Source organism: Puntigrus tetrazona, unplaced genomic scaffold, assembly GCF_018831695.1.
Source record: "Puntigrus tetrazona isolate hp1 unplaced genomic scaffold, ASM1883169v1 S000001111, whole genome shotgun sequence".
Classification (NCBI taxonomy): domain Eukaryota; kingdom Metazoa; phylum Chordata; class Actinopteri; order Cypriniformes; family Cyprinidae; genus Puntigrus; species Puntigrus tetrazona.
The window spans coordinates 2,182,501-2,210,479 of NW_025048699.1; the positions used below are offsets into that span (position 1 = coordinate 2,182,501).

The 27,979-nt window shown below is 34.9% G+C and overlaps 2 protein-coding genes across 5 annotated transcripts in view; one reads left to right on the plus strand and one right to left on the minus strand.

Annotated features, from left to right (window-relative positions):
* The window catches only part of wdr41 (WD repeat domain 41), a 10,487-nt gene extending 5,334 nt beyond the window's left edge, over window positions 1-5,153 (plus strand). Inside the window, exons 9-13 of the mRNA XM_043234428.1 lie at window positions 1-121; window positions 1,170-1,291; window positions 1,375-1,460; window positions 2,414-2,550; window positions 4,671-5,153. The exon at window positions 1-121 is cut by the window's left edge and continues 55 nt beyond it. Of these exons, the coding sequence (XP_043090363.1) occupies window positions 1-121; window positions 1,170-1,291; window positions 1,375-1,460; window positions 2,414-2,550; window positions 4,671-4,811 (607 nt within the window). The 3' untranslated portion in view covers window positions 4,812-5,153. The remainder of the gene's footprint in view (window positions 122-1,169; window positions 1,292-1,374; window positions 1,461-2,413; window positions 2,551-4,670) is intronic.
* Window positions 5,154-10,904: 5,751 nt separating this feature from the next.
* Window positions 10,905-27,979, minus strand: part of pde8b (phosphodiesterase 8B) — a 40,568-nt gene continuing 23,493 nt past the window's right edge. For 3 of the 4 annotated variants that reach the window (XM_043234299.1, XM_043234298.1, XM_043234300.1), the window contains exons 4-22: window positions 27,593-27,652; window positions 27,449-27,506; window positions 26,775-26,863; window positions 26,597-26,675; window positions 25,470-25,610; window positions 25,230-25,318; window positions 24,838-24,892; window positions 22,120-22,171; window positions 20,665-20,742; window positions 20,265-20,341; window positions 19,060-19,224; window positions 17,267-17,324; window positions 16,258-16,387; window positions 15,970-16,168; window positions 13,921-14,138; window positions 13,701-13,839; window positions 13,464-13,631; window positions 12,647-12,776; window positions 10,905-11,079 (exon numbers count right to left, since the gene is read on the minus strand). In XM_043234299.1, the coding sequence (XP_043090234.1) occupies window positions 10,970-11,079; window positions 12,647-12,776; window positions 13,464-13,631; window positions 13,701-13,839; window positions 13,921-14,138; window positions 15,970-16,168; window positions 16,258-16,387; window positions 17,267-17,324; window positions 19,060-19,224; window positions 20,265-20,341; window positions 20,665-20,742; window positions 22,120-22,171; window positions 24,838-24,892; window positions 25,230-25,318; window positions 25,470-25,610; window positions 26,597-26,675; window positions 26,775-26,863; window positions 27,449-27,506; window positions 27,593-27,652 (2,095 nt within the window). In that variant the 3' untranslated portion in view covers window positions 10,905-10,969. Of the gene's footprint in view, window positions 11,080-12,646; window positions 12,777-13,463; window positions 13,632-13,700; window positions 13,840-13,920; window positions 14,139-15,969; window positions 16,169-16,257; window positions 16,388-17,266; window positions 17,325-19,059; window positions 19,225-20,264; window positions 20,342-20,664; window positions 20,743-22,119; window positions 22,172-24,837; window positions 24,893-25,229; window positions 25,319-25,469; window positions 25,611-26,596; window positions 26,676-26,774; window positions 26,864-27,448; window positions 27,507-27,592; window positions 27,653-27,979 lie in introns of those variants that run through there. The other variant, XR_006250403.1, reaches the window with a different exon arrangement.

Genomic DNA, 27,979 nt, shown 5'->3' on the forward strand with positions numbered 1-27,979 from the left:
GGATTGGACGATCCAGGCGTATGAGCACATCCTGTGGGAGGAGCCGCCGGGAGACAGCCAATCAGAGGTCAAGCTGAAACAGATCGAGAGATCTATTCAACACTTGAGCTCAGACGGAGAGGTATGAAAACGAGCTTCCGTTATAAATCATCCGTTATATATACATTATAAAGCAGCGGAATAATTAAGCTTTTTTGTGTTTTCGTAAAAAGTCTCTTCTGCTCACCAAGGCTGTTAAAATAAATAAAAAGAGTAATTACTCTAGAAATAACTACTTTATGTTTTAGTGCGTTTTGAAATTTAGCATCATTGCTTTAGTGATTCTTCAGAAATCTTGGGTCACTTGAGGTTTATACAGTAGCTGAAAGCTGAATAAATTGATAAATTATTTGATATGCTTCCCAGTGATATATGGTTTGTTAGGACAGTAGGCGGAGCTACAACTATTTGAACATCTGGACCCTATGGGTGCTAAAATTTAAAGGTTGAGAAAAATTAAGATCTTAGCAATGCGTATTACTAATCAGAAATCAAGTTTTTATATATTTGCATATATTTGGAACCTGATCTTTACCTAATGATTTTTGGATGGTAAAAATAAAAAACCAATCCTTTTGAACCACACACGTCTTTTTGGCTATTACTATAAATATATCCCAGTGACTTCAGGCTGCTTTTGTGCTCCAGGGTCACATGTGCCGAAGAGAAATAAATATTTTATTACCATTATAAATGTTGAAAACCATTTTCGGCTTCCTATTTTTGTGAAAACCGAAACGCTGTTCTCGAGGATCTTCTATTCATTCATTAATCCCCAATTTATTTTCCAAAATAAAAGCGGCACAGCTATTTTCAACATTGATAGTAATAAATATTAGCATTAAATCAGCTGATCAGAATGATTTCTAAAGTGACACTGGAGTAATGACGCAGAAAATCCAGCTTTGCGTCACGAGAATAAATTACATTTCAAAACATATTTAAGCATATCAAGTGTTTTAGCTTGTAATAAAATGTCACAATATTAGCTTTTTATTCTAATGAAGGCAACCTTGGAGAGCTGAAGAGACGTCTTTCAAAAAAATTGCAATTATATTAATCTGTCTGTATATCTTATAAATGATTTATACCATGCATATTTTCCTTACACAGTTATATCTCTGTCTCAGTATATAGTGGCGGCTGTAGGCAGTGGTCTGTATGTGTTTAATGTGTTGATGAAGAGTGTGGTGGCGTACAGGAAGATCGCCCATGACTCCAATGTCTTACACACCATGCTGCAGGAGGACGGGTATGAAACGCATCCAGAGAACCCCTCCAAACACTCCTGTGTGACGCTCCTGAGTAAAGCCAGGTTGTCTGTTTGTGCTGCAGGCGCCTGATGTCGTGCTCTGAGGACGGTAGTGTGAGGATGTGGGAGCTACAGGACCTCCCCCTGCCCGCCGAACCCGCCTCTTCAGGTGAGCAGCAGTCTTTCCATCCATCCCTTTTATCTCTCCAATGCCTTCTTCTCACCATTTCCTCTTTCCATCACAACCCACATCCTTCCTTCCCGCATTCTTGTCCTCTTTCTGAAATTGGTCCAGATGTTGCCACATCATCATTTATTTTGCCCTCATGTGTAGAGGATGTGTGTGTGTTTGTGTGAGTGTGAGTGTGAGTGATTGTGAGTGTGTGTGTGTGTGAGTGTGTGTGTGTGTGTGTGTGTGTGTGTGTGTGTGTGTGTGAGTGCGTTAGTGTGAGTGTGTTTGTGTGTTTGTGTGAGTGTGTGTGTGTGTGTGTGTTGTGTGAGTGTGTGTGTGTGTGTGTGTGTGTGTGTGTGAGTGTGTGTGTGTGTGTGTGTGTGTGTGTATGTGGGGTTCAGTCCAGCTGCTGTAAAACCATTTCCTAAATGACAATTAAATTAAAAAATAACTTTTGACATCAGAATGTTCTGATGTTCTTTAATTGCTATTAATATTAGTAATAATTCCGGTAATTTATTTAAGCGTATTTTAACTTTTTAAAAATATGTAATAATTATTTAATATAAAATAAAATATATATATATTTAAATATATATATTTAATAATTTTAATAATATTGAAAAAGTTATGTTAATCAAGGCTGCATTTATTTGATTAAAAATATATAGTAAAATCAATAATATTACGAAACATTATTAAAATTTTAAACAATTGTTTTCTATTTCAATTTAGTTTGAAATGTAATTTATTCCTGTGACGTAAAGCAGAATTATCTGCATCATTACTCCAGTGTCCCATGATCCTTCAGAAATCCTTGGTAAATAAGTATAAATCTTACTGACCCCACATTGTTATTTTTTTTTTTAAAAAAGTAACACGTCTCTAAAAACAGATGCTTTTTGGATAATTTCTGCGCAATTACTACGATTCCGATTTTTCTCTTTCAGGCTTTTTTGGGATGTTCGGCACTTTCGGCAGGTCCAGTAAGCAAACAGGCCCTCCTGCCAAGAAGATCCCAGAAGTCCCTAGTCTGCGCTCGCTGGAGCTGATCGGCGATCTGATTGGTCACTCTGGAGCTGTGCAGGTACGATAGGGAGATCACCTGACATAAACTCACGGATGCAGGCGCTTTTTTTTCCCCAAGTAGTGGGATTTCTCGGCCTAGTTTTATGAACTGGTTTTAGATGAAAGCTTTCGATTTTAGTGTGTAGAAACGGTGTGCTATTAGGAGACATTGATCCTGGATGAAGCAGGACCTGAGGTTTGATTAAATGTACTGACAGAGTGAAGGATGTGATCTACATAGAAGTCAACTTACGCATTGATCTCTGAGTCTCACCAGCACACCCATCACATTAGCATTATGTTATTAAGCCGTATTGCATGTGTTCAATCAGCTTCAGGGAGTTTTATTATGGCTTATCTCAGTGCGATTTCGATATGCATAGCGAGTTCGTTCAAAAAAAGAAGTTTTGTCTTTTTTGTGACCGTCCTGTTGACTGCCAAGTAATGAAGTGTCAGTGTCAAGGCCCAGAAAAGTATTAAAGACATTGTCAGAATAATCTATCTGCCATCAGCGGTTCAATCTGTATTTTATGAAGCGGTGTGTGCAATTTTTTTCATAGCAATTATGTATATATCACAAGTTACTTTAAAATAAGTTGATTAAGTCAAGAGCACCGAGTGAGTTTCTCTCTTTTGTCATTAAGATGAATGACACGGCGGAAATAGGCTGCTGTCACTTTAAGAGCTGCCCAGCTCCAATATAATGTCCCATGTGTTTTCTTTCTCAGCTGTTTGCTTTCACTTAAGACCTACTGTGTTCACCAGGACGCTTGCAAGCAGTGCTGCCAAATGATTTTCAGAGAAAGCTAAGAAAAGGACGGACCATTTGTCATTGCGAAATAACGATTGCGAATTTGGACATCGAATCTCAGAAAAAAAATAGTTAACATGTAAAATAACATGCATAATGTAATATTAAAATATAAGTAGCTGTAGCTTTAAATACACTGCATTATTAAACACCTAGTAAACACTACACATTCTTGACAATCTGATATGTTAATATGAATTCATTTTACGTATTGTTTTTTTACCTGCATTTTGAATTAAATATTGTGTTTTTAGGTTACAGTGGGTAACGAATAATGGATAATGTCCTGGAAAATTACCTATATCTTTTCTATTTTTCGTACAGTGTACTAACTGATTAACAGGTGCTACTGACAAATTATATCATAAATTAACAGTTATTAAATTATTGTCATTACATTGAACACGTGCAAATAGCAGCCAGGCATCTTGGGCAAATTTGGATGGAAAATGTGTGTCTTTTTTAGCGGCTGAGTCACTTCTCAAAGGTTTATAAAAGTTGCCGGATACAGTGTAAAAATTGCTAAAGTTGTTGCTAAAAAAATGCTGGGGTAGTTTGAAAAGTTGCTAAATGTAGAAACAAAATTGCTAAGTTAGCAACACTGCCATAAAAGTGGGTTTTATTGTTTAAGGCCTTTAAAGCAGCCAAAAAAAAAAAAAAAAAAAAAAAAAAAAATATATATATATATATATATATATATATATATATATATATATATATATACACACACACAATATATATATACACACACACACACACACATGCATGCATATATATATATATATATGTATGTATATATGTATATATATATATATATATATATATATATATATATATATATATATATATATATATATATATATATATATATATATATGTATATATATATATATATATATGTATATGTGTATAATATATCCTTTCTCTTGTTGGAGCCACAGTGGCTTTTTTAACTAAAAGACAGGAAGAGGGGATGAGAGGGGTGGAGCACAGGAAAAGAGGGGAATAGAGAGCCCATCTAGTGATATACACTTCTATTATTAGTTGTGTGTATAAAGTGTAAGAATGCTGTAGTTCCTGTCGCTGTTAGGGTCGGCTCCAGTGATGCCAAGGTCACATACAACCACTGATAAAAACATGGCCTTCAGTCTACTGAATACAGCTCTTCAGCTACATAACATCACGTTTCACTCAGCGTTTTAGTTTTCTTTTTAAACGATATATTTTTTTGGTGTTAAAGCAGCATTTGAAGTGTAAATTAGTCTTTATTTTACATGTTGGTTCGGGGCTTTTTCAGGGTTGTTTTTACACCGTGTCTCGTGTTGCAGATGTTTCTGAGTTTTAAGGAGAAGGGTCTGGTCACCTGCTCCACCGATCATCTGCTCATCATCTGGAAGGATGGAGAGTTACAGTCTCAACTCCGCAGTCTCGCCGTCTTCCAGAAACTCGAGGAAATCCAGGAACTGTGAGCCGATCTTCGAAGCCATCTCATCTCTGAAGCCCGAAGCCTCTTTCATGGTTTAAATCCAAACAAACACCTTTCTTTGCCTTACTAACCATCTGCAAACTTGGTCAGATCAGTGTTTTAACTTCACATTGTTTCTGTATGATGTTGCCATTTTAATTTAACGGTTTTATGAAATCAGTCTCTTATATTGAACGTGTTTAACAGTGTGTATATTGTGATGAAAGTGTTTTTATGTCATTTTAAATTTTTGTTTTTAAAGTGCAATGATAACGCTTTTCGATAAAGTCTCTTTTGTTATAAATATGGTTAATATTATTTTAGTAGATAAAATATTAATTTTAATTTTAAAATTAATTTTACATAGATAAAACTAAAAATTATTAGTGCCGTCAAACGATTAATTCCATCCAAAATAAAAGGTTTCGTTTATAAATGTGTGCATTTATTATGCATATATAAATACACACACGTACAGCATATATATTGAAATGTGTTTGCATGTGTATTTACATTCATATGAATTATATCCTACATAAATACATTTAATTTATAAACGTAACACTATTATTAAATGTATGTGTGCATTTATATATACATAATAAATATACACATGTGAACAAAAACATTTTGGATGCCGTTTATTGGTTGACAGCACTGAAAAAACTACAAATAAAAAATATAACAATACAGTAATAATGTTCAGGTATAGATTATTTTTGGTTGGTAACTAATGTAAACAAATGAAACTAAGATAGTAAAGAGTTATCTGATTTTTTTTTTTTTTTTTTAATGTATGCTTATGTGTTTCTTCTAACTGACAAAAAGACCGAATGGAGCTTGGTGTGACTAGAAATTCAATTAAAACCACTTTATTGCAATTTTTTATTATTTTTGTCGTGTTTCTCAAAATAGTTTCAGAGCTGAAGTGCCATCTCCAAACAACAGCAGATGCAGAGACAGAAGTAAACAATGAAGAAAAACAACCGGCAATACATTAAACTGTAATCGTCTAACCGAAACAAACCGTTTTTTTCTCTCGCCGACGTATTTGTTCAATAAAAAATGATTTATCTACATTTGCACGAGGTGTGACGCTGGAGATCGTCCCCTGTGCTGCAAAAAAATACAGTAATTGGCACAAAATCCTCACTCGACGGTTCAGTTCACGCCCCCGGGTTATGATGTCGTCGTGAGGTCATCACGGTCTGCTTTTAGGGAGCCCTTTGATCGTGAGGGTGATGCGTGACGGGCGACGCTTTAAAAAGATTCCAAACTGTTCGGATTTGATGATGGACGTGGCGTAATTACGCTAAGGACGTTTAATACTTTAGGTAGCTGAAAGGTTGTTTTTTTTACGACAAATAATGAACAAAGCACGTGCGCTTCCCGTGAGCCTGAGCGAGTCTGCCTCTATTAAGATGAAGATGCAAGAAGATAAAAGTCCGCTTAAATCTGAAATAAAACCTCAACGTGATGGGTCCAACTGTAACCATCTCCAAGTAAATGTTCTGGCTCTCCACAGCGTTGATGGCAACATATTGACTCGTCTCTTTTTTATTACTGTACAAAAAAAAGAAAACAAACAGAAACCTAAATTTGATCTTATGATAATTTCTCAGATATGCGTAGATGTGATTCATAGACTGAATGGCTGCTTGTAAACAACTAATTAATATCGTTAACATATAAATATCACCAATCGTCATAATTTAGAGCAGCGAGCTTACATTTTCAAAAACCTAATCTTGTGACATTTTTACCTTTACAGATTTAACACTAGTATAAATTACTTTTTTAAATTATACATTTATTTTATGGTTTTAAACCCACTGGAACTGTTAGGCACACTATTAGCTTTTTAAAAAAATAAAATACTTTTAATATTGAATATAAAAAAAGACTAAACACTATATCTTTGAATCTACTGAAGCATCATAGGAATCCAGACTAATTATTAATCATGCTTTTTGGTCGGTCAGTATTTCATTGTAAGTTTCCAGTGTCATTTTTTTTTTATCATATTGCTTTCTCCTGAGCACAATTTTTTGAAACGCTTGAGTTATGATAATTATTATACATTATTTATAGGTGCCTCTCATGGCACTCAAGGACACCTCACAAAATCCATAAAACTGAGTGAAACGGTGACATTAAACAATAAAAGCCACCACGACATACAGACATAAAAATAACAATAGTTAGTCGTTATGCATATTTTCATTTCTGATTTTAAGTCATCTGGAACTTTCAAATAAACCGCCGTAGCTACTATGTTTGCTTTTTAAATATGATAAATAAATTGAATTAAAATAAAATAAAAGAGGGACGAGTCAAAATAGTTTTCTATGGTAATCAACATCATGCTCCAAATGCTACTGATGAAACTTTCTGAAGCCAGACTGTTCTTTTAAACAAATCTTCAACAAACCACAAATCAAAAGGTAATATTACGGTGGAGCTCTGGAATGAAACAATCTGTACTTCAAATCAAGTTTATGACCAAGATCGTCATCAGTGTTGACTGATGGAAGCAAACGAGGAGCAATTTATAATAGAGATTAAGGCATGAACCCCGGATATTCGCTCTTATTCATATTGATATCTGTAAAAGAGTCCGTATAAATTCATAATCAAAACATCTGAGATAAAAAAGGTTTCCCCCGCGATTACGTTTGTACTTGAAGTTACCTAAAAACCCTGTTTGTCAGAATGCAATAATGTTTGGTGGCGAAGCGGGACAATGCAGAAAGGCAGGAAGAGAGAGGACGAGCAGGGTGGAGGACAGGAAAAGAGGGAATAGATACATCATCTTTTGACTTGCACTTCAGTGATTCGTTCTAAAATGTCGTATGGCTTTATCTCGAAGCCGGGATCAGAGCAAATCCAGACTGGTCTGAGAGGAGTCAAATCTCCACTGGCCTCTGTTCAATCAGTACAGATACGAGATGAGCTGGAATGTAGAATAGAAAAAAAAAGGAAAAGAAATCGTTTTGCTCTACAGGATGTCAGGACTGGCAGTGACGTACAGAGAACCACTAAAACGAGAGCCATCCTCTCCGTAAAGAGCGCATTTGTGCTTTCTAACAGTGAACGTTTGGACACACAACGTTTTTGTATTTTAGAATGATAGCCATCGAAACTTTTTAACGCAACATATGAATAAAAATAAATCGAACCAATGTTCTGCTTGTAAAGAAATTTTTAAATGCGCTATTTAGAAGCTGTCCAGAAAAATATTAGCGATTTTTTCATGTTTTAGAATTTAGTGGTCATTGAAACTTAATGCAATATGTGTAAAACTGAATAAAATAAACGTAAAAATGCTGTTTGTAAATACACTATTTATAAACACTTCAGAAAAAAATATGAATTAAAAAATATTTTTAAAGTGCTCAGCAAGGCTGCATTTATTTTCTAAAAATATATAATTATATAAAATATAATTTTATATTAGAAAATAATTTAAAATGTAATTTATTTGACTGCAATATATATATATATATATATATATATATATATATATATATATATGTATTTTTTTTCAGTAGTGTGTCCAAGCGTTTGTTGTTATGAGTGTTATGAGAAGCTGTTTGTTGCACTTTTTTTGATTCCAAAATACTTTAGGTAACATGCATTAAAAATATTAACAAAACAATTTCTCCTAAGAAACGAACAAACACAAGCTCTTTGATACTTCTTATTTCATAGTTATGTAAAACAACTATGTAACAGCATCAACTGAGTTCAATAACGTGTGTGGATCTCTACATTCACCACTAGAGGGAGACAAGAGCATCCGCCATCATTTGCACTGCAGCATTCCTATCTGTAGAGCTCCAAAGAAATGGCTAAATGGGTCACAAAGCACCAGTATAATCTCTATTGAGCATGCATATATAGTATACTATAAAGGAATTCTTAGTGCATTCACATAATAATTTACTTTTAAATACTTGTGCATAAACAACCATATTTGCAATGCATTATAGTGCTTATTTAATTTTAACCTTTAAATAGCACGACGCCTTAATCGTAACTCGAATTTCATGTGTTAAACCATAATGGTAGCATTGCAATATTTATATAAAAAAGTCATTTTTTATTTAAAAAAGGAATCCCTGATATTGTTTGCTACATGATTTGAAAATCTTAATATTAGCTGATACCCACTGATCCTAACTTTATAATGCATTAAGAATCCTTTATATAATACATTACATACACAGGCTTCAAAAGTAGGCTATATGTTATACATATACAGGCTACCAAAAGCCCCGTTCTGCCCTTGTGACCACATTAAAGCAAAAAGAAAAAAGGGAGGGAAACAGATAGAATCAGGAAGGATGAGAGAACAGGAAAGAGGAAAAATCAAAACCCTGCGAGCTGCTGAATGTGCACCGCATACCTTTAACCGCACAATGCTGTCTGGAGCACCTAAAAACACTCGCTGTGATGCCCTGCCAACCCAAGAACAACAAAAACAACCACCGCCGTCTCACAAGGACGTCGTGGAAAGCATCTGCCTTCGTGACGCGCGCCAGAACCGCCTGTCATTATGATGTCACCGCGTTTAGAACGTGTCAGAACTCTCTCCGGCGTTCTAGAACGCTCGCCGCGAAGGCCAAGTTACGAATAAACAGGCAGAACGTCGACCGAATATAGACCTTTCACAAATTCCACCCAAGTCTGTCTGCGAGCCAATTCGATTCGGACGCTTTTCCAAACGTCCCCCCGGTATAAAAAAACGAGGCGCGCAAATAACGAAACGACACCCAACAGCCGCGTTTGAAAACAAAAATGTCTCGCGCGACAGATTTCGAGGTGCTTTTCCAGTCGAGACGGCTTCAGCCGAACATCTGTTTGAAACTCATCATGGTGTTTGATTATAAACGCACCTCTGGCGCGGGGTTTTGGCCTGTGAAAGGTGAGCGTCTGAAGCTCGGCCGTGATGCGTGTCTATAGTAAAAGAATCTGACGGCGATATACAGCCGAGCTCTTTTGTAAATAAATAATACTTGAAAACGGTGTAACACTTAAAAGACGTGCGATCCCAACCGTATCGGTGGTCTCGCCACGAGGCTGTGCTGGACATACAGTATAACTCTGAAGATTAGGGAATGTTACATCTCATGTTGACCGCTGTGTGAAACAGGAATGTTAACTGTTACGTGTAAAATGTACAAAATATGCCAATACATTCATGACTAAGCACACGGTAACATAAACACACTCGCTCTTTCATCAAGCTTCACGTTATTACAGTATGTGTCTGGATATACAGTGTTTCTGAGAAATATATTCTTTGTTATTATCGGCTATTTATATCAAAATTATTGATTACTACACACCAGTCCTTGGAGTCTGAGAAAGGCTTGAGTCGTTCTGATACAGAAAGTGCCGGAATAACGACGGCCCGCAATCGGCTGATCCGTCGCAGTTTTTTTTTTTTTTTTTTTACATTCTCACACACCGAATCGCGTTCAGTGCCGGTCAACACCGATTCATCCTCCGAATACAAACGTGTCTTCATTTAATCCGTTTTGGCAACTTGACATTTTCTTCTGCCAACAACATTACGTCAAATGTTCCATTATTATTCCTTTAGTTAACCAGGAAATCACCTCCATCCATGTTGAATTTGAACAAATCGAATGTGGTGTGCCTCAGGGCTAGCTACTGGGTCCTTTTTGGTCTTCCAAATAAAGGCCTGTTGGCATTTGGATCTGTGATTCCACGTCACTTGTTAATGTTAGACATGTACGGGCACAGACCTCACGTTTCAGTTCCAAATACGAGGACATATATTATATACGGTCCTCTACTGGACTAAGATCAGTCTTCTTGTGCCGAGTATTAAAAAAAAAAAAAATCACTGTCCGGAAATCATTAAAAACATCTGGGAGTACAGAAGGATTTTAAAAGAGAAGAAAGTGAAAAGATGCTGGAAGAGGACTGTATGCTGATAAAGTGCATTCGTTTTGTCGTTTGACTGTTACCCTCGTCGCCATGCGATTGTCGCTAGGGGTGGAGCGTCGTCGGGGGGGGAAACAGGGCTGCTGATCTATGTTCGCTGGACGGAAACTTTGAGGCTGGGTAGAGATGCTACATTCACGACATGACCTCTGACCTCTGACCTCGAAGGTAAGAGAGTCACGAGGGTCACAGAGGAGGCGGCGGCCGTAAGCTTTTACATTGCATCTCGTCCAAGTTCTTCCAGTATTTGTAGTTCTCCGCCAAATGCTCCATGAGACCTGGCAAACTGGCAAAAGCTGAGAAAGAAAGGGAAATTAGCTATAGGAAATAAACAATAGTTATATAGATGTAATACCATAATAGAAGAAACAAAAACTAAAATCGGGAGAGTTAGAGAGAGAGAGGAAATTAGCCATAGGAAATGACCAATAGGCAATAGCATGATAATAAAATAATATTAATAATAATGACAAAAGTAAACTATTTGTGTGTGTGTGTATCTATACCTATCTATCTATCTATCAATCTGTTATGTAACAGTAAGCAAATGTTGATAATTCTAATGTTTTTCTTCCTCATCTCACCATCTGTTCTGCTGCACTGGTTTCTGGCAGACTGACTACAGACGGCTGAGTGTACGTGTTGTTAGCACGAGTGTAAATATGGCAATTTCAATGTTCACACATATGCACACACTCTCAGATTTCTGGTTCATCCTCTTGAGGATGTTTTCAGTGCCCCCTGCTGAATCTGTCACACACACACACACACGCACACGCATGCACACACACACGCGCACACACACACACACACACACACACACTCCTCTATGATAAACTGGCCTGATCGTGACCTTGGGAACTAAATCTGCGGAGAGCTCAAGAGATTCTGCTTCACTGCATCCTGACCCCAGACTACGGAAATCAAAGACACACACACACAGATGCACATTCTTTCTCTCTCTCACATACACACACACACTCACCCCCTGCCCCTCTCCACCATTTTTAAAGTTTCCGTGACATCACGGCTGTTGTGTGTTGACAGTAAGCAGGTTTATTCTCTGGGGTTCGGCTCAGTGGGAAACACAGAACCTAAAGTTTCCAAAACTCGCCACAATCAGCACAACCGCTGCATAACATTATCACAACCTCTCAGCAACCATCTAACCCCCCTCCCGTTCTCAACCCCTCCGGTCCAACATCTACTGCTGCTAATGGACCATTTCATCTCTTTTAGGAGAACCAGATGAGTCGAAAGATGCCTGGGAAAATATTCTCTCTCTCTGTCTCTCTCCCAAACACAAAATGCTTCCTCATTACTTTGTATTAGAATGATCATTTTTCTACTGATTTTTGCTCTGGATTTGTTGGAGAGCTGAGTCAAATGTTTCACATTCACAATGATTTTGTAGGCAAAATAAAAATCATACTTATTACAGCAATCTTAAGGCAAGCTCTAACAAACGAGTTCAATATAATTTCTTGCAACAGCAGAGCAATACATGATTTAAAAATAAACCTTTTGTCTATCTTCTGAGTGCTTGTTTTGTGTGACAAATCTTTGCTTAATTTAAAATAAAATAAAATATAATAAATAGCTGCCAAGGATATATTTCTTATGCAGTTCTTACGCAGTTTGTATTAAAATAACGATAACTGAAATAAAATATTAACTTAAAAATATTTTTATATTCACAAATTAATAAAGCTATAATATAAAAATAAAAACTACTTCAAACATTAAGAGTATGATACTAAAGTAACACTGCTATGGGGCTGAAAGAAAATGTCAAAAAATAAATACTAAGATACAACATTTTTGAGTATTATGTAAAGTGCGTGCGAGTGTGAGTATATTTACCATCCCAGGCATCAAACATGTCCGTGATGAAATAGTCGATAAATGAGATCTGGGATTTAGGAATGCTGCAGGTATTACGGTCAAACACTGGCATGACAACCGGCAAACCCTGTCGTTTCTCCTCATCAGTCTAGCCAAAGAAAGAGATTGCAAATACAGAAAGACAAATTATTGTAAAAATATCTTTATTTTATTAACATCAGTTTAGTAACTGACCAATTTTATCTGTCATTATTTGGCCATTTTGTGATTAATAGCATTAGTAAATAACTGTGCCATCTTAACTGTCTTTTTCAATTTAAAAAAATGTTTTTTTTAGTAAATTTTAAGGAATTATTAAAATGACACATTAATATTAAAATGTTGTATATTGAATTTAAACAGTTGTTAAAAAAATGTTTGTGTATGTTGTATCAAATACAATTTAATAAATAAATTCATGCACATAATTTTAACAAAAAATCTACATTTTTGATTTCAAACATTTTTGAGTTAATTATAAGTAAATATATAATCGACATAATATAAAAGATATTTCAAACTAAAAAGTAATATTAAAATTATAATATTAAAATAATTTAGAATTTTAAACAGTCGTTGAATATTAATATTTTTTTAATTTTTTTTTTAATTAATGTTTTAACTACAAAAACAAAAAATATTTAAATAATTTCTATAAATTATTTTTTTTTGCGGTTTAATACTTCACAAACACCGTTTCCCGTAACAAATACATCATTTTAATATTGTTAAATGAACAATAAAATGTAAAATACATTGCAAGCAGGTGAGTGCAATCGTAACTGAATGTTTTTACCTGAGCAAAGTATTCCTCTGAAATGCGACCGGCCCATTCGATGCAGAGCTCCAGAGGTCTGCAGGGATTGGCCACATCGGCACATTTAATCAGCATTCGTTTAATTAGCAGGCGATTCTCAGGAGAGTTGCGAATACTGGCCTGACCCTCACAATCACTGCCTTCACTCTGTAACACACACAGATCTGCACTGGTTAGACTGCACTCGTGAGGTAAAGACAGTATTGTGTGTCTTACATTGGAGCTCGTCTCCTCAATGGCACTCATGGGTTTGTTGATGCTGTTCACAAACTTATTGACGTGTTCGAAGTGTCGCGTCATTTCTGTCGCCAGCACCATGTCTATTATGGCCTGCCGTAGGGTTCGAAACTGAGTCCTGAATGTGGAGAGGTTAAGACGGTTTAGCGCTGGATCAGTGCGAGTCGTGTGAAAAGCGTGAGTTAGCTGATGCTGATACCTTTCCATGTTTTTGAAGATGTTGCACTTGCTGTCTCGTACAGTAAGCTGGAAGGCTAGAGCAGCATGGTGACTCTCCAGGACGGCCGTGTCGTTGTACAGAATGGCCAGCTCACTGCCTGCGTTACACAGGAATGAGTTGGTACGGCCCGGGTGGTCAACGTCGTGGACCGTCGCTGCCAACAGCGCTGCTACTTCATCCAACTGGTCAAGACTTCCCTGAAAACACAGCACATAAGGTTTAGACGTAACTCAAAATTGTTTAGGTTGGCTCAGTATTAGTGAGTTTTATGAGATTAACAGCATCAGCCAATAACTTGGTAACTTAATTGGCTTTATCAATAGATAATGCTATATGTTAATCCATGCAAATTATTTATTTATTTATATATATATATATATATATATATATATATATATATATATATATATATATATATATATATATATATATATATATATATATATATATATATATATATATATATATATATATATTAATATATATTAATAATTTGCATGGATTAACATATATAGCATTAACATTCATTTGTTATTTTCTTTTATTAACTAAAGTGATTTTTAATAAATATTTGGACGTTACAGTTAAATACAAAACTTTAAAGTTAAATATTAATATTAAAAAGGATTTAGTTAAAAATGTTAACACATGTATTTAGTATTTGAATATAAAAATAAATATTTACGGCATTTACATAAATGTATAATTAGTTTCAGTCAAAATCCATGGTTTTCTGTACCAATTTTGGTACCACAATCAAACACAAAAACATGACAATTAAAAACACATTATTTTTATTAATAAAGTCAAACAAAACCCAATGCCATTCTTTACTTATTTAAAATTCTGTTTCAAGTTTTTCCACAAGTAATAAAAGTATGAAAAACAGTAAACCAGTTTCACCCAATTGTTTTTTAATTAATGAAATTTAAACACATTTAATTTTTTGGTACGCAAAAAGTATTTACTATTAAAATTAAAAGATGGGAGAAACAGTGTTTAATTATTTCTTAAAAAACAAAGTTTTATACATTTTTTTGAAACAGTAGTGGTCGTAGTCACATACGTAATTGTAAATAATAGTAATATATTTCTGGCACAATGTCTAAACCAAACGTGGAAATCATAGAGCCGTATGGGTCAAGAACCGGGTTGACCGGGTACTCGCTACCACCGGTAATAAACAAAACCTGCTACTGTGATTTTTTTAGTCCCAAGTTGGTACCAACGGGTCTTTTGACAACACTACAGCCTTGTATATAGGGCCGTACAATTAATTGAAAATACGGTTTCGATTTGGACTTTCTATCATCATGAAAATACAATAATCACAATCATATGAATTTTAATGTGAGGACTATGCTGTTTTTTTTTTTTTTTTTTTTAAATTAGATTATTAATATATATTGCTATCTTTAAATAAATTTAAATACGTTTTGGTCATATGGCCCGCTCAAATATTTTTGTCAAGGAGCCCTATTTGTACATTCATTCTGGATAATTTTGATAAAATACATTTATTTATAACTGAATTATAACATATGTTTCTAATTTAAATAACATTTTACATTTATTTAATATCATATTTTCGCTAGAATATATTTGTAGCAAAAATAAATTGTATGTGTCAAAATTATGCCAAAAATCATTAGGACATTAAGTAAAGATCAGTGGAGATATTTTGTACATAAATATATCAAAACTTTTTTGATTAGCAATATGCAGAAGGGTCAATATAAAATTCACCCTTATGACTGGTTTTGTGGTCCAAGGTCACATATAACAAAATATTTATTTACAAATTTACAACAATATTAACCATACTTTTGAATGATTGATTGAGCATTAAAACTCAGGCCTGATGAATGATCAAAACAAGTAGACAAAATAATTCTTAATAAATCCTTCATTAAAAGCAATTACAGCAGGCTGTTCTAAAAGTCTTTTATTACCTTTGGATAAAGTTGTAATTTTTGAACAAAGTACAAACTGAGACATTTCTGTATTGTGATTGGTTGTCAGGGTTACCTTGACTCTGTCCTTGCGCAGGAAGTAGGCCGTGGCATGCAGGACGTCAGCCGCGTGTGTTGAGTTGTGGTAGGAGTTGGACGCGTGGTAATTAGCCTCGATCACCTGCAGCCACGAGCGCAACGTGGCCTCTGTGCAGTTCAGAAACTCACACACACCAAACGCAGAGAAGATCTTCAGCCCCAGGTATGAGAGCGGCCTGCACACACACACACACACACACAAGAATCAGAACACTTCCCATTTAACAACAGGTTTTACACAATGAAACGTTGTGCTTTCTGGTACCTCTTGTGAGTAGCTGCTTCCAGCTCCAGGATATTGAATTCCCAGCATTCCTCCTCACTGAGCAGCTCTGCGATGGAGGACGGGATGTCGTTTAACGGGACAGGCACTGCCAGCTGACTCTGACTCATATCTGAAGGTTAAATGGGTGATGGCAAAATGTTCAATGTCATGATAAGACATGGCAAAAAGACACAAAAACATTTCAGATACTTTAACCTAGTGGTGATATGTTTTTCTTAATATTTTAAATCAGATTTAAATTTAATATTTTCAGTTTTCATTATGAAGTTTAATTTTATCAATCATTTTGTTATTACTTATTTAATGTATTTCCACTTTAATTTAAGCTTTAGTTCTGTGTAATTTAAGTTTAATTTGTAATAATTTTGCTAATTACCTTCACATTTTTTTTTTTTTTTTTACAATGTCTGGACTGTACTTTTTTTAATTTCAGTTTTAGATTATTCTGTTTAATTTTTTACATTTTATTTAAATTTACTTTATGTCATGTATTTTTATTATTCTATTACTCTAGTATTTCTATTCTATTTTCATTTTAGTTTACCTTTCAGTAATTTCAGTCTGTATTTTTGTCATGTATTTATTTATTAAAATGTTTATTTAATTATTTTATTTTATTTATATATTTTGTTTTTGTTTAAATTTTGTTTATTTGAGGTTAACAATTTTAGTGCATTAGTGCATTTAGTTGAAGTTTTTAATCTAATATTTATATTATATTTAATCTTTATTTAAATAATTGTAGTTTTATTTGCAGACAATCACCCTGCTTTAAACGGCTTTAAGTCAAAAACTTTTAACTAACTGCATAATTAAGTACTTTATATATAAGTGCTTAATTAAGTGCTGTTTATATTTTAAATTACATCCTTCATCCTACCAGGAAGGTAAATAGGTTGAAATCATTTATTTAGATTTGATTTGACGGCATCCAACATTTAATCCAATCTGTATTATATCAATAATAACTTTCAGGGATGGAACTTACTGTGTAATGCACTTTTGGAGAAGACATACTCATTCCCAGAGAGCCTTCTGAGTCCATCCTGAAATGAAGAAAAATATATCTGACTGAAATGAAAGAGAAAAAGACTCGAGGAAGCCAAAATATCGTTTCCAGCCAACATAATCATAACAACACACTTAAGCACAGCACTACCACACTACCCATAATTCACTCGCGCTTGCATGCTCTCATGAGAAAAGCCATTTATCAGGCCTGCAGGATATTAAACACACAGAAAACAGATCCAGATTCAAAGAGACTCATCCAGTACTTAAAACAAACTCTGTCTGAGATGTTGCAGGCGTAGGATAATAGAACTGTACAAGTATAAATATGACACACACACACATCCCGTCTGTAATGATCACAGGCCACAGCTGCACTGTCTCAACTTGGATATTTCACTCTATGGTTGACCTCTGACCTCTCCCTCAAAAGGTCACCCACCAAAAAGGTCATTTGAACTCTTGAGATTTGTGCATCGCATCCGCTTGACCTTTATGTAACAGAGAAAAATGACATTATGAAAGGAAGCGCCCTGAATCTGGCTTTGTAGTTATTTTGCGTTTTTAATGATTCAGAACTACACCACCCGTCCGTAGGTTTGGGGTCGAATGATCAAAAATATAGTACAAAAAAAATATTGTCAGCATCATGATTTCAGTGTTCAGTGTCTTTCAGAAATCATATGCTAATTCCCTTTTTTCCTCCAGGTTCGTGATCAGGTATCTAACTTATTTCTAGAAAAGAAAATATGCAAGATTGAATAACTCAACATTTTATTAATTTCTGTGACCTTTCCTGGCCTAAAACATTTGAGAACCCCTGATATTCCCAAGTTTTTTAGCATGGTGGGAACCCTGCTAACTGACAATCTCCTAAGTCATGTCTGCAGCCAAGAAGTAAACCCTGTTAAAAATTATTGGTATTTGTATCCAGCTATATCAGGAAGCAGATCATTTGAGCTTCACTGTTTGCTTTGGCAAACCGCCTCTTTGCATCACCAGATGTCTCTGTTTGAAGCCTCTTTCAGAGGTTTGTACAAACTATTTTCTCGTCTAAAACATTTTAAATCTGGTTTAATAATAGGTCTCTTTTAAAGGGCGAGCGAGACTGCTGTGTAAACAAGCACGGCACTGTCGTCACAGACTGCTGGCTAACTGTGAAACAGCCTGTGCCAGGCAGCATGAAGCTCAATGTATCTGTGCCACAAAAACAAGAGCATTCACATCTACTGACTGCCACTGACATGCAGTCACATGCTGTATATAACATCATGCTTCCTGGCAGAGCATGTCTAAATTTCTCCCGTAATCATGATTCTCTGTTGAAAAATTTGGTCTAGATTTGTTTGTGTACAGAAAAATCAGTTATTTCCCGACTGTTTAATATTGATCGGTACTCTTTATGATGTCTTTGACTGCATGTGTTTGATGAGTATTTTGAGGTTATTTCTGTGAATCATGTGGGTGTAAGTTAACTTGTAGCCCTTTGTGTCATTTAGTTCCAAACAGGAATCATATGATGGATTTTCTTGCTCTTTTGAATACAAGTATGGAATGAAATAAAGCAATTAATAAACAGGAGAAAAAAGAATTAGGTTTAGCAATTTAAATAAATATAAAATAAAAATATAAGGTTAGTAATACAGTAATATGAATAAAATCAAATAAAATAGGGTTTACAATAAATTGAAAAGAAATCAAATATAGGGTTAATGCTAAAATAAAATAAAATAAGCACCTTTAAGAATAAAAGGTGAATTGTTGACTTACACACATGAGCCCCCCCACCAGGTCATTGGTGTGGGGATCATCCTCTTTCGAGGCCAGCTGGGGTGAGTAGAGTTCAGTGGTCCTCAGAATCTCCAGAACACGATCCAGAGCTTCCGCTACTGTCACAGGACTGCTCTCCTGCGCTGCGTTAATGATATTTATCACCTAGAAAGACAATGAAATACATGCAGAACAAAAACAGGGGGTGAGAGAACACAACAAACCACTACTCAAAGGTTTACATCCATAAATAAAAAGAATTTTTCCCTCTGACGTCTGTTTTGCTTCTATTGTCAGAAACAAATCATCAGTAATCATAAATACGCAGAGACAGAGGCGTGTAGCATGTCTCAGGGTTGAGTGTCATTCAGAACAGTACTGAGAACGCCATTTATTCTCGAATTTGAACTAGAATTAGAGTTAAGGGAAGCGAACAGGATCTGAAATTTGCATTTATAGAAAAAAAAATAAAATTAATAATAGATTTTTAAATAAAGTGGACTTTGGAAGGGTGTATGGATGGGAGGATGGATGGATGGGTGGATAGGAGAATGGATGGGTGGGTGGATGGATGGGTGGATAGGAGAATGGATGGGTGGGTGGATGGATGGATGGGTGGATGGACAGGAGAATGGATGGATGGGTGGATGTATAGGAGAATCGATGGGTGGGTGGATGATGGATGGGTAGATGGGAGGATGGACGGATGGACGGATGTATAGGAGAATGGACGGATGGGTGGATGATGGATGGGCAGGAGAATGGATGGGTAGGTGGATGGATGTATAGGAGAATGGACGGATGGGTGGATGGATGGATAGGAGAATGGATTGGTGGGTGGATGGATGGGTGGATGGACGGATGGATGGGTGGATGGACAGGAGAATGGATGGATGGGTGGATGGATAGGAGAATCGATGGGTGGGTGGATGGATGGGTGGATGGACGGATGTATAGGAGAATGGACGGATGGGTGAATGGATGGATGGATGGGTGGATGGACAGGAGAATGGATGGGTGGGTGGATGGCAGGATGGATAAATGGGTGGGAGGATGGATGACAAAAATATAGACAAAATGATATAGGACAGACTGACAGAATGGCATTTGGATGGGTTAACAAAACGACAGAATGATAGAACTGTGGATGGATAGATAGGTTTAAGGTTTTTTGCCTTCATGTGTATATAATAATGTAGGTGTACCTTAGTGATTGGAGCCTCAATAGTCATGGAGTGAATTCTGGCCATAGAGGAATATCTGCGGTTCTGTAGACTGGGAGCTGAGAGAGAGAGAGAGAGAGAGAGAGAAGAGCTCTTTAAATAGCTCCATCTGCGTCAGAGTGCACCGAGACTGTGGGTGTGCTGACGTCATTAACGCTGGCCACGTCACAAAAAGCTCCACTTACACACACACACACACACACACACACACACACACAAACGCTGTGACTCACATAAAACACAAACACATTATAAACACGCACACTCAAGTGCACACATGAACACAAATCTCTTTACTGCTGTTTCTCGGGGTAATTACTTCTGGACTGTTAAATGGATCGTCTTTCTTTTTGTGATGAAACACATCCTCTCTTTCTCTTACCGTCGCTGCTGTGAGAGCTGATGGATCTGACGTCCACAGACTCTTTCCTCCGGTCCTTGTGACGCAAGGAATTGCATTCTAGATAAGGACAAAAAGGAATGAGTGCAACCGGTGCACACGCACACATAAAGACATAACTGCATTCATCATCTATTATCTGAACACAGCCGACCAGCTCCACTATTTTCACCTGCATCATCATCATCATCATTATGATCATCAAAAGCACAACGGTGATTTCATGCAGCAGACAAAAGTGAGCAAGGCAAAAAGCATATACTTTCCTTTTCTCAATAATATTCCCAATAATTTAAAAAATACTTTTTTGTTATATTTAAATTAAATATGAATACTATTTAATGTGTTATTAATAATTTCTTATTGTTATTTATAATTTATTTATATTAATGTTAAAGGTTTTACATTTAAATTAATTGTATAACTATTTAAGAAATGACATATTCATATAAATATAAATTATTAATTGATATAAATATGAATACATTGAATATTATATATATATTAAATATGTAAATACAGGATTTAAATGATTAAATATAATATTTCTACTAATTTAAGTCAATACTTAATGCTAATTTCATTACATAACAAAAACAAAAATTCTATTAAACAAATTATTTTATTTAAAAAGCGAAATATTAAAAAAGATGAATATAATAAATATTATAATTAGTGCTGTCAAATGATTAATTGTGAATAATCATATCCAAAATATTAAAATGCTAAAATTATTTGGGATGCAGTTAATCACAATTATTGTCTGACAGAACTAATTATTAATACTAAATATAGCATTTCATTAAACACAATCATTAAATTATTTTATACAGTTATTTAATTATAAATAGTTATATTAATTTTATATATTAACATTTTATGACAAATTAAATTATTTAAATTAAATGATTAATAAATAAAATAACTTATCTTATTTAAATTTAATTGTATTACGAGCACTTTAAACTACAGTTTTAATATTAATTATTTATAAAATTATTGATTTATATTAATTATATACATTTAACATTTTGTTAAGAGCACAATTTTCAGTTTTTAATTTTATACAATTTTTTATGAAATATAAAGAACAGCAATAGTGATTCTAGAGCCATAGAAAGTGTGAAACACTAAACACTGTTACTTACTGGGTCATGTCACGTATGCACACGCACGCAAATATATTGGCAAGCAAATTATTATGGCTAATTTTAACAGTCTGACACTCAACTGTCCCAGGGTGCACTGCAGCCATCTGTCTGTTCTGCACCACGATCTATCTCTCTATTTTCCCCTCTACTTCTTGATGCAGCATTTCCTTTGACGCTTTTGTTTGCTTTACAGAATGTTACAAAAAAACGAACTTATACAGAGCCATTATGAGTTACAGCATGCAACACAGACAAAGAGTTAATGACAGACCGTCGGGGGTTGTACCTGATTGTGAGTGTTCACCACAGCATTTCTCTTCTCTGCTCAATTTATGAACCTGCAAACACAAACTTCTGATCAGTTCTCTCTCTCTCTCTCACGCACGCTGATTGCTAAGTGTTTAAAACTCTCACTGATTTCAGTGTAAACTTTCTGGCAACAAATCTAAGACAAATGTGTAAACGATATCAGGTGACAGATTAATTACAGTGTGATTATGTTTTGTGTGGAATACAGCGAGTAAGTTTACAGAGTTAACTAGTTCCCAGGTCTCAACTAGCCAGACGTCCTTTTCTTGTCTATGAGGGTGGTTGTTGGACACAGTAATTACAATATGTAAAACATAAAAATAATATAAAATGTAGTTAATTACATTATTGAATTTAATTAAATAATTAAATAAATAAATATATATATATATATATATATATATATATATATATATATATATATATATATATATATATATTTGTTTTTATTTAAATATTATATATACAATGCCATTAAAAAGACAGCTAGCTTTTTATTGTAAAGAATTGACACATCCAATATATCAAGACAGTGACAATATAGACATTTATATAATAACACAAGATGAACTTCTGAACCTTATATTCATCGAAGAATCAATTACAAACGTACAAAATATTAAGCACAAATATTCTACATTTCTACAAAATTTAATGTTTTTAATGTTATAAATGCAGCCTTGGTGAATCACTATACATCAATTTAAATCCCTTTCCAACATGTTGCTGCTTAATCACACAATATGACTGAAAACCAAACAACTTACAAAATGTCTTGTTGCATGTTGTTTGTTGTGGCTGTTTTGGACAGAGCCTCAGACTAACATTGGATAGACAGGATTTATCACTTGTCACTCTGTCAGCTCTGTTCCTGATCAGAACACGGTTTAAGCGTTTGCTGAATTCACCTGGCTGGAAATCCTGCCTGCCGCAATCCATTTAATCCTTTTAACATGATCAAGTTTTCAATGAATGAAACAGGATTTTCAGTCTTAGGTTAGAGATTAAAAAACACTGCCAAAAAGGAATCTACGCAGTGTGAGGTTTGCTTTTTTAGCAGAAAGTCAAAGTTACGTGGTACAGACTGAAAAAGAGAGCATGGTTATTTTGTAGACATTTTCACACTCACACACATGCACACACACTCAGAAATAGATGACATGTAAGCAGAAGTATGAAAGAGCTTATCTACGCTGTCCTGAAGGATGAGGTCAGGAAATCTGATTAAGCGAGACAACACGTTTCATGACAAACAGGACAAGATTTACTACAAGCCCACTGATAATTAATGTTATTTTTATCTTGTTTAATCCAGCGCATTTCATTTTGTACGTTTCTTAATCACATAACAGAAAAAAATTATTGATTGATATGAATTGATTCACCAAGGCAGCAAAAACAGTAATATTGTGAAATAACAACTTAAAATAACTTCTCTATCTGAATACATTTTAAATAGTGCTGTCAAATGATTCATCGTGATTAATCACATCAAAAATAAACAATCTGTTTACATATTTACTGTATGTGTACTGTGTATATGTATAGATAAAAACACACAAATACAGTATATATTTTTGAAATATTTACAAGTATATATATATATATATCAAAACACATATATATATATCAAAACCATCCTTGCATAATGAGTCTTATTTTTTGTGTATATTAAAGAAAAATATATTTTTATATTTCATAAATTTTTACATTTCATATTTTCTGATTCCTGACAGTGAATATACACTGTTTGTCCTTGTTTTGAATACATGTAAAATGTAAATATACTCAAACAACTGTAACAAAATTCTGTTATATATATATATATATATATATATATATATATATATATATATATATATATATATATATATGCTAATCAAAAATCAAGGTAAGAACTAATATTCAATTTTAATCTCAGAAGACAAGCCGTTAATTTTTGCTTCTGAAATAAGAGGCGTGAGAATCAGAAAGGCGTACGTGACATTTAACCAATTTCAGAGAAGAGCCAAAACAAAACATTTATCACAGTTTGATCTGAATTTGTGTGCTGATATTAGTTTTTTATAATTCAAATTTGTACACTCATGGATGACAGTAGCTGTTTTTCGATACTTAGACATGTGCACATTCCCACACTACATCTGATATGCCTGCAGCACGTAAGCAAAGATGCTGGATGGCAACAAAGATTTCAGATGCTAGATCTAGTATCGCTAATCTTAGCAACCACTGCATATTGACAGAAACTATGGTTAGTTAGAACGGTACATTTTGATAAGGTTTGTAAAAGACGACGAGTGTGTGAACGGTAATACTAACACCAGTGAGTAAAGCAACAGCTATTTCACACACGCGTCAGTGTGTCTGTTTCTCACAGGCCTTTCTGATCAGCAGCTCCAGCTAATGCTAGAACTAACAGCAGGGTTTAGACCTGAGCCTGTGGAGGGTTATTAATAACCCTGACGCCCGCCTGGCTCTCTGACACTGGTCTGTCAGGATGGATGCTTTAGCGTAGCTAACATTTCTGCCCGCTGCTGTCCCCGTGAGCCTTGCACTCTTTAAGTTTTGCTGCTATTTTAAGAGCTCTATTAATAGGCGAACATTAAACTTGGTCGACATTTATTGGATGCTCACTGATTAAAAGTAAAGTCTCACATAAAACTTAGAGGCAAAACACAGAAAAGAAATGTACCTGTCTGTGGTTGTCGCTGTAAGGCCTCTTGATGGACACAAAATGGCGGATTTTTCTAAAAGGTAAAGAAACAATTGTCTGATTTGACTGTTTTATTCTAGTTGATTTGTATATATAGTAAAACCACCAATGGCAGAAGCAGTATAAATAAAATTACCTTTATTTCTGGCACCCATAATTTATTTAGAACATACAAATAATATATATTACATATGTTACTCATTTCCTTTTACAAAATAAATTATATGTAATTTATTCCATAATATTGATTCTATTATTTAAATATTACAGATAGTAAATATGAAATATATTTATTATATTTAAATGTATTTATTTTAGATACTTTAAATAAACTATGATATTCTAAAAAAAATTATAATCATGTGACTCACCCTCCCTGGCCAATCACAGGAGTGATTCTGACATATTGCTGAATGTTGTCCCCTGACTTCCTCCGTGAGAAATAGATCCCCTGCCATTCCTAAGCAAACAAGCACACGCATATGGAAAACCAAATCTGTTAATAATCGAATCAATGACAAACATAAGTATCGTTAGGCCTGTAAAGAGTGGCACAGGTGAAGTCAAACATGATCTAATATTATGCTCTAGCAGTGATATGACCACCTAACCTTTCCTTTCTTGATGCAGGTGTTGATGGTGTCCAGCAGGTCGGCGCTGTTCTTGTCACTCTTGGGCAGTTCGGTCAACTCTTTACCGATCAGTTCGCCTCTATGATAGCCCATCATCTTTTCAAATGCTGGGTTTACATACTAAACACACAAAGAAAAAGATTACTGGAGTATGTTTTAGAAGAAAATGCTAAATGCTGTCTTTCTACTTCAAAATTTCAATGAATTGTGAAATTTACAAGCAATTTCTAAATGGAAATCATCTCTTTTCATATATTTCATATATTTCTATATTGTATTTTTATATCATGAGTTTCTTGTTGCAAAATTACTGCGGTGAACACAACAAGTATCCTTATTATTTGCATTAAAATTATACCTAAAACATTTTCAAAATAATCTCCATAATAGATATTAGAGAAACTTAAATATCTTTATATATCTTTATATAAAATGAATGTTAGATGGTTTAAATGAACTGCATTATTTTTTTAGGTAAATATTTTGGTCAGTGTTTATCAAATCGTCCAGTGCAGTGACGTAGAAATACGGGGAGTGTTTAAAGGAAGCGATTGAAGAAGGCTTGGACCAGTCCTTACTTTTATAAACAATATCTCTTTTTCCAGTTAAAGAGTTGATTTTCTTCGTTTTTGAATCTATTTAGCCGATCTCTGGGTTTTGCGGATCACTTTTAGCTGCAGCTTAGCATAGATCGTTGAATCTGATTAGGATCGTGCTCAAAAATTAAAAAAACTTGACTCTTCTATAGTTACATTGTGTACTAAGACAGACGTAAAAAGCAGCAATTTCTTGGGACAATATGGCTAGGAACTATAATCAAGGTATAATAATCAAGGATCTTTGCTACCGTACCACGGGTGCAGCAGGTGTAACGATATTACACAGCACCTAAAAATAGTCATTAGCTGACGCAGAGAATGGCCAAATGGATTTGAAATCGGTAAAACTCAACTGTTTAACTCTAGGAGAGTTGGTACATGAGCCTATTTTGAAAAATAGTGGATTGTTCCTTTAAGGAGGTTGCACACTAGAATGAGAAACACAGTGCTGTGTCGCACATGTCTTAAACTTGAAGCCATTGAAGACATTTGTATCCCAAAACTCACTTGTATGACATGATCTTCACTGCTGATCTCCACGGCTTCCTGACACTGTTCTAACGCGGTAAACACAGAGTTACAAGCCCTGCAACAACAAAAACACAAACAAATACGGCAGCCTTCAGTGAACGTCTCAGAGCAGCGTCTTCGTCCAACTTCCTGCTGGCTCAGGCTTTAGACTTACCTCAGTTTGAACTGAGCTCGAACCTCTCCATGTTCTAACTGGATTAACTCATTATAGCAGGCTGACACACTGCTGTTCTCCAGGTACCTCTGAGAGAGAAAGAGGGAGAGACATTTAATACAGTGCTGCATTTATCAATTTTCTAATAGTTTGTATTGCAAGCTACAGTTTAGTCCATATTTTTCTGCAAGGATCAGTAAACAAAATGGGACACAGCATTGCATTGGGATAAAAATTAAATAGTGCTGTCAAACGATTAATCATCATAAATAGCATCCAAAATAAAAGCTTTTGTTTACATAATATATGTAAATACATATTATAAATTGCATATTGTATGTGTGTGTATTAACACATACACTGTGCAAACAAAATGCTTATATTGTATGCAAATCATTAGACAGCACTAAAAATATAATATAAACATTACTTGAAGCAATAAATAATTTGTCTAAATAATAATCCACTATATAATGTCATGACTATTAAAGTTGACAGTGTGTATGTGCGTGCATTACTTTTAACTTTTCAAAATATTTTCTGTAATAATCAACATAAAATTGCTGGTACATCTTATTCGGAATTGGACACGCCCACACTCATGTTCAGCCCCGCCCCAATTGCCCCGCCCGTGTAGTGGAGCAAATATTCCTGTTTTAGTGTAAAATACTCACTCTGGAGAAGCCAGCAGAGAGAAGAGGAAGGACAGATGGTTCCTCCTGATCTGAGGGACTGCGAGAGAGAAAGATCAGTAGGAGAAACACAACGGACGTCCGTAACACATGGATAATAGATAAAAATGTTCTCCGAGGTCTTACGTTTGTGGCATCACTGCTAAAATAACAGTGTGTTCAGAAGGCTTGGTCGCTCGAATCATCCTGTTTAAAAACACATACAATAACAAAAAAGGTTTTTACATATTCTGATTTCATCATGGCAGTGAAATCAAGTATCTTCTACACTCTTCTCCACCAAATGACTCTCTTTCCCTCACATGCTTAGACATCTACTAGGAAAAAAAAAGTGATTTGCCAGCTACTAGATTTGGCAGAGTGTTGTCAGCTTTCGTTATGTGTGTGCACACACAGATTAAAGCTTCTATGCAGGATGGGAAATTAACACCCACAACCAGCCAAAAGTGGGCCATTTCCTCCGCAGTGGAGATTCATTTAGCCTTATTTACCTTTTAGAGAATATGGTGGACA